Here is a 6,942-nt window from a genome sequence, read left to right on the forward strand (position 1 = left end):
GTTCTAAAAAATGAGGCCCTGGAACTTCTTTTTTAGGCAGGGTTCACACTACGTAAAAACAAGGCCGTATTTTACTTAGTCTGAACATAGCCTTATTGAGCATGCAAGTGCATAGTAAAGCAGATAGAAAACTATATATCCCAGGTCTTCTAGGAACTAAAATAAATATCCGTAGAATTGCTTGCTATATCCAAAGGCCCAATGAGAATACAAATAAGTCTTACATTATGTTAAGTTACTTTTTCTGTACTTTGAGATAATACAGCTTTATTTATAAAATGTACAGTCATATGAAAAAGATTGGGCACCCCTATTAATCTTAATCATTTTTAGTTATCAAAATGTGGGTTTTTGCAACAGCTATTTCAGTTTGATATATCTAATAACTGGTGGACACAGTAATGTTAGGATGGAAATGAGGTTTATTGTACTAACAGAAAATGTACAATATGCATTCAAACAAAATTTGACAGGTACAAAAGTATGGGTACCCTTATTTTCTTGATTTGAATACTCCTAACTACTTTTTACTGACTTACTGAATTACTAAATTGGTTTGATAACCTCATTGAGCTTTGAACTTCATAGCCAGGTGTATCCAATCATGAGAACAGGTATTTACGGTGGCCACTTGCACGTTGTTCTCCTATTTGAATCTTCTCTGAAGAGTCACATCATGGGCTCCTCAAAACAACTCTCAAATGATCTGAAAACAAAGATTGTTCAACATAGTTGTTCAGGGGAAGGATACAAAAAGTTGTCTCAGAGATTTAACCTGTCAGTTTCCACTGTGAGGAACATAGTAAGGGAATGGAAGACCACAGGGACAGTTCTTGATAAGCCCAGAAGTGGCAGGCCAAGAAAAATATCAGAAAGGCCGAGAGAAGAAGGACAATCCACAGACCACCTCCAAAGACCTGCAGCATCATCTTGCTGCAGATGGTGGCACTTTGCATCGGTCAACAATACAGCGCACTTTGCACAAGGAGAAGCTGTATGGGAGAGTGATGTGAAAGAAGACGTTTCTGCAAGCACGCCACAGGGTTGCATGGATTCCATTCAGTATCAGCAGATTCTTGAGAATAATGTTCAAGAATTAGTGACAAAGTTAAGGTTACGCCTGGGATGGATATTTCAGCAAGACAATGATCCAAAACACCGCTACAAATCTACTCAGGCATTCATGCAGAGGAACAATTACAATGTTCTAGAATGGCCATCCCAGTCCCCAGACCTGAATATCATTGAACATCTGTGGGATGATTTGAAGTGGGCTGTCCATGCTCGGCAACCATCAAACTTAACTGAACTGGAATTGTTTTGTTAAGAGGAATGGTCAAAAATACCTTCACCCAGGATCCAGGAACTCATTCAAACCTATAGGAAGCGACTAGAGGCTGTGATTTTTGCAAAAGCAGAATCTACTAAATATTATCACTTTTCTGTTGAGGTACCCATACTTTTATACCTGTCAAATTTTGTTTGAATGCATATTGCACATTTTCTGTTAGTACAATAAACCTCATTTCAATCCTGAAATATTACTGTGCCCATCAGTTATTAGATATATCAAACTGAAATAGCTGTTGCAAAAAACAAATTTTGATAACTAAAAATGATTACGATTAATAGGGGTGCCCAAACTTTTTCATATGACTGTATATGTTCCTATATCCATTTATTTTTTCATTCATTCATAATGATGGTGTTCATCTTGTCAAACAGGATGGTGGATGTCGGTGGTCAGAGATCAGAAAGAAGGAAGTGGATTCACTGTTTTGAAAACGTTACCTCCATCATTTTCCTGGTGGCATTGAGTGAATATGATCAGGTTCTTGCAGAATGTGATAATGAAGTAAGTCTGAAAACATTTGTATTATGTTTCTGTTTAATGCGTTGGTGTCTTTTGTTATTTGTAGTCTCAAAGAGACTAGATCAGTAAAAATTCACTATTTACTGTTATGAGCTAGAAATAATATATACACAGTCCTAAACTATCACAAAAAAAAAACCCCTTACAAAGCCTGTCCCTAATAATTGAAGATACCTTCCCTAGGTCGGTGGCCCCATCTCCAACCTAACCCTAGGTAACCCTTTTGTGCCCTGTCTGAATCCTTGTTGAGAAAGGCTCTACGCCGAAACGCGTCCTTACCCGTCCGTCTGTATATGCACTTGTAAAATAAATCACCTTGCAGAAGTTGGCGAGTGCCGGGATTTTCCTTTTGATGTTCTATATCCTGACCCAGGCACCACCTGGCATCGGAGTGCCGACCTCCTCCAGCTACATGAATCCTAGGGAATACCTGGCTGAAAAATGACGACAACCTGACAAAGATTTTTTTTTACAGATAATTAGCCCCTTGCTTGTTAACAGACTGTACAAATTCATACAATAAGATGTGTGCAATAATGTACGGGAAATACATTGTACTGTGACGCTTGAACTCTTGCTCCTTGTCGAACTTATACTCACAAAGGTGTTGACCTTAAATTCAGGATTAGCTTTTTATTAGGCTTCTCATACAGGACACAAGGACATGCTCACAGGCTGATGTGTACTCTCCCCTCAGTCCAAACCATCCCTCCCCATGGCGGACGTTTCAGAGGATAGACTCCTCCCCCTTGCTCATGCGATTTATTGTTAACAGACTGTAAATATCTTACTCCAACAAGTTTGTTCCCTATGGAAGGGTTGAACAGGTATGAACTGGGAGATCTTGCCTGCTCTGCAGGATTTTAATCCATGACAGCATAGTGTGTTACGATTGGTAAGCTTTGAGACTGTGGTATCAGCTCTTTTCAAGTCATTGATCAGGACCTCCCATGTAGTTCTGGGATGATTCCTGACCTTTTTCAGAATTATCCTTGCTCCACGAGGCAGGATCTTGGTTGAAGCCTTAGACCTAGGAAAGGTTAACAATCACCTTATGTTTCTTCCATTTTGTAATAATTGCGCCAACAGTTGTTACCTTCTCAATAAGCTGCTTTCCTGTTGTCCCGTAGCCCATCCCAGCCTTGCGCAGGTCTACAAAATCGGCAATGTATCAAATACTTATTTTCCCCACTGTAAGAATAAATTATGAGGGGCCTGCTCACAATGCAATGCATGCAAAGTATTTATATTCCTTAAAATAATAAGGATCAACATCAGTATATTGGAAGTGGATATCTTGTCTGTGTTGGTTTACTATTGGTGCTTGGTCTCCGTCAGGTTACTCTAAAGTAATTAATGTATCTGTTTTTATTTGGACTAACGTTTTGAACAACAACTCACTTTAAAGAGGATGTACCCCCCGGTAAATCCTCTTTAACCTGAACCCACGGATCGATCGGCGCCGGCACGAGGAAGCCGGTGCCACGGTCCGTTTTTCGGACCGCCGCCCAATTCCCGTGCACGGCGTCGTTCGATCCAGCGTTACCGGCCGGTGCTGAAGCACTGGAGGCGGGCCTGGCCGCCCCCAGTGGGAGGGAATTCCCTCCCCTGTATGATGCGGCTCCATTCATTCTAAGCGAGCCGTGTCATACAGGGGAGGGAATTCCCTCCCACTGGGTGCGGCCCGGCCCGCCTCCAGTGCTTCAGCACCGGCCGGTACCGCTGGATCGAAGGGCGCCGTGCACGGGAACCGGGCGGTGGTCCGAAAAACGGACCGCGGCACCGGCTTCCCCGTGCCGGCGCCGATCGATCCGTGCGTTCAGGTTAAAGAGGATGTACCGGGTGGTACATCCTCTTTAAAGGTCCATTCACAGATACAGGATCTGTAGCAGATTTTATGATGTGTTCCATCATTTAAATACATTGATGTCTGCAGCAGATCCTGTACACTAGTTTTAGATGGTTTGTTCTTTTCATCATAGAAAAATGGCTTTACAGTGGTAAAAGGTTTACATAACCAGCATTGTGTTCTGTCATTGGCTTCTTGATCATTCTAATGTCCACACTGGATATTAGACAGGCTAAAACAATCTGGCATCTATGCTGAATAAGTGATGACCGTAGCCACTGTTGCCTTCATACCCCTTACCATATACTAGACCCACAGACAATGACTTACGCCACTTTCACACAGTAGTGTTTTGGTCACTATTTCCTTAGGATTGGTATTGGCTTATTAATTAAAACATTATTTGTATGTTGTTATAGAACCGAATGGAAGAAAGCAAAGCCCTGTTCAGAACCATTATAACCTACCCCTGGTTCCAGAATTCTTCAGTCATTCTGTTTCTAAACAAGAAGGATCTTTTAGAGGAGAAAATCTTATTCTCACATTTAATTGACTACTTTCCAGAGTTTAATGGTAAGCAACAGCAATCGTCACTATCAAGGATGGTCTCTGTGAATATCGAACCTTTTCTTAAAATGGAATCTGTTTATCTCCAGAAAAAGAAAAAAAATGAAATACGGTGTATAGCTGATGGAAGGAAGCTTCCTATGATTTTTTTTTTTTTTTTTTTACAAAATAGTCAAATGTTTATTTTGTTTAAATATTAATAGAGGTGAATCTTCTAATAGAAAATCTTATTAATTTGATGAAGAAAGACAAAGAACACCATGGTTTCTAGTACCCAGCCAGTTGTGTTTAAAGATTTTGCTAAATTAACTAAAGGCCCTGTTACACGGAGTGATAACTTAGCGTAATACATGCCATCTCAGATCAATGTATTCAGCTGCTGTTAAACCTGCGTACACTTTGGTTTGTGGCTTTTTTGATGCATGTGACATAACTGCCCATCATAAAAGCAGATTCAGTCCAGGTTTTCTTGCTGCTCTTTAGCTATAGCTTCTCTATTCACGTCCAGTTGTAATTCTATTAAGATGGTTTTACACACTGTTTTCAGAAGACACGAAAAAAAAAAAGTGTCTTTCATTGTATTTTAACAGTTTTCATGCAGCTAAATTTAAGTGGCAGGTCTATTGTGAAAATAAGTATGTGAAGGAGGCCCTAGACTACCTTTACACATGAAGTTTTTCCTAATTAAACTCAGGAAAACAGAAGAGAGAAGTAAAAGTATTTCCTTTTACAATACTTTTGTCAGTTTGTTATCCACTCCTGACTAAAACAAAAAAACTGACATTTAAAAAGTAGCTGTCATAAAAAAAAACCTTTTGACATCCGAGAGAAATGTCAAAAGTTTTGATCACTCAGGGTCTGATTAGAGTGCTGCTGATCAAGAGAATGAGTCTGTGCATAGTGCGTTCTCTTCCGGCTCTGTGTTGTGTGACCTGGATGGCTGCATAATGTAAGCCTACGGGGCTGACCAGGTCGGAAAATGAGAGCCAAGAGTGATCATGGCACAAGGACTTCATGTAGTTTGTTCTCCTGATTGGATGCAGTCTGAACACTCAAACCCCTACCGATCAAAACATTTGTCATGTCTCTCTGACAATGCCCATTTAAAATGTAGCTGATAACTGCATGTGAGAGTCTAGACCTTACTATTGTTGAAATACTGATACCACATTTGTCTTATTGTTTAAGGTCCCAAGCAAGATGCCAAATCAGCTCGGGAATTTATTCTGAAGCTCTACCAAGACCAGAACCCTGACAAAGAGAAGGTCATTTACTCTCATTTCACCTGCGCCACAGATACAGAGAACATTCGCTTTGTCTTTGCTGCTGTTAAAGACACTATCTTACAGCTCAACCTGAGGGAATTCAATCTAGTGTAAAAACTGGACAATGAAGGTTGTGGATTATCCTAATAGTCATTCTGTACTGACGACTGTCTCCTCGGTCATTCCCAGCTCCCCTCCCCCTTTTCCCAAGAGTACAGAGATGAGATGCTATATTTTCCTACAAACGTACTGTGTTCTGATTCTTAAGAAATGTAATCTGGAAGAGAGACGGTAATTCACCCTGATGTTTACTGTTTTCTTATTTTTAATGTGGTGTACAAACCTTTTTAAGTGCGTTTTTTTTTTCCGTTTTGTATTTCCTTTTTTCTGCCCACGTTTTGGCTTTTATTATTCTCTCCAATGTTTGTTACAATTGGATATTCAAGAGACTATTTCATAGAGTACAATATGAGAAATGCACAAATAGACGACAAGTTCCTGTTTTTTATTATTAATACTTATGTTGTGGTTTTGTTATAACCAGAGTTGCCTTGGCTCTTTTAAAGCAACACAACATTTTTATTAGAGAAACCTTTTTATGATTTTTTTTTTATAGGTTGGGGTGCTTGACTTTAATTCTAGAATGTTTGTGTCTTTTTTTTTCCCCTTAAAGAGTAAAACATGGCTACCATTACATCCTTCCTTATCATTATTTAAAAGGGCCATATAATGAATGATAGGTTCACTATTATGATGTTAATCAAGGAGCTAATACTTTACTTACAATGTAAAACCAAAGATAGAGAAGAAATTGCCATTGTAATGATATTTGTAAATATGTATCTCTTTATAAATAATATGTATATATATGTATGAGCATATATACATATATTTTACATGTTTCTCTTCCAGTAGGGCTGTTTGAATATGAATAAATTACATTTTAAATCATTTGACACTAAGTGGTTTCACTACGCTGTATATGATCTAGATTTATGGTAAAATTATTTTATTGCAGATTTGCTGCTGATGCTCGTTCATTTTAAGAGCAATAAAGTACTTCTTGATTTAATGTTTTATATGACTTTGAAAGTTCCTGGAGCAGAATGTACAGTATCTGTCCTAACTTGTTAAGTGAAAGGTATTGTATATTGTTTGTTCAACTTCACAGCAGCCTCTTTGAATTATTGTTTTTAAAAATGTTATTGACTATGACATGCCTAACAGAACACAGGTAGTATTTTTTCCTACTTGGACAATACTGGCCTAATATCATGACAATGATTTTTATGGTGGTGCAATCAAAGATAAGCTGTTTTTCTTACTCTGATAACAAAGGAACTAGATTGTGACAACAATTGACCTGTGTTATTGGCCTTTTCATGATA

At 38.8% G+C, this 6,942-nt stretch overlaps 1 protein-coding gene across 1 annotated transcript in view; it reads left to right on the plus strand.

Moving 5' to 3' along the window:
• Positions 1-6,510, plus strand: part of LOC138785648 (guanine nucleotide-binding protein subunit alpha-14) — a 97,198-nt gene extending 90,688 nt beyond the window's left edge. The window contains exons 5-7 of the mRNA XM_069961811.1: positions 1,726-1,855; positions 4,142-4,295; positions 5,478-6,510. Coding sequence (XP_069817912.1) covers positions 1,726-1,855; positions 4,142-4,295; positions 5,478-5,668 — 475 coding nt within the window. The 3' untranslated portion in view covers positions 5,669-6,510. The remainder of the gene's footprint in view (positions 1-1,725; positions 1,856-4,141; positions 4,296-5,477) is intronic.
• Positions 6,511-6,942: the final 432 nt, after the last annotated feature.

The sequence above is a fragment of the Dendropsophus ebraccatus genome, chromosome 3 (assembly GCF_027789765.1).
Source record: "Dendropsophus ebraccatus isolate aDenEbr1 chromosome 3, aDenEbr1.pat, whole genome shotgun sequence".
NCBI classification, from domain to species: domain Eukaryota; kingdom Metazoa; phylum Chordata; class Amphibia; order Anura; family Hylidae; genus Dendropsophus; species Dendropsophus ebraccatus.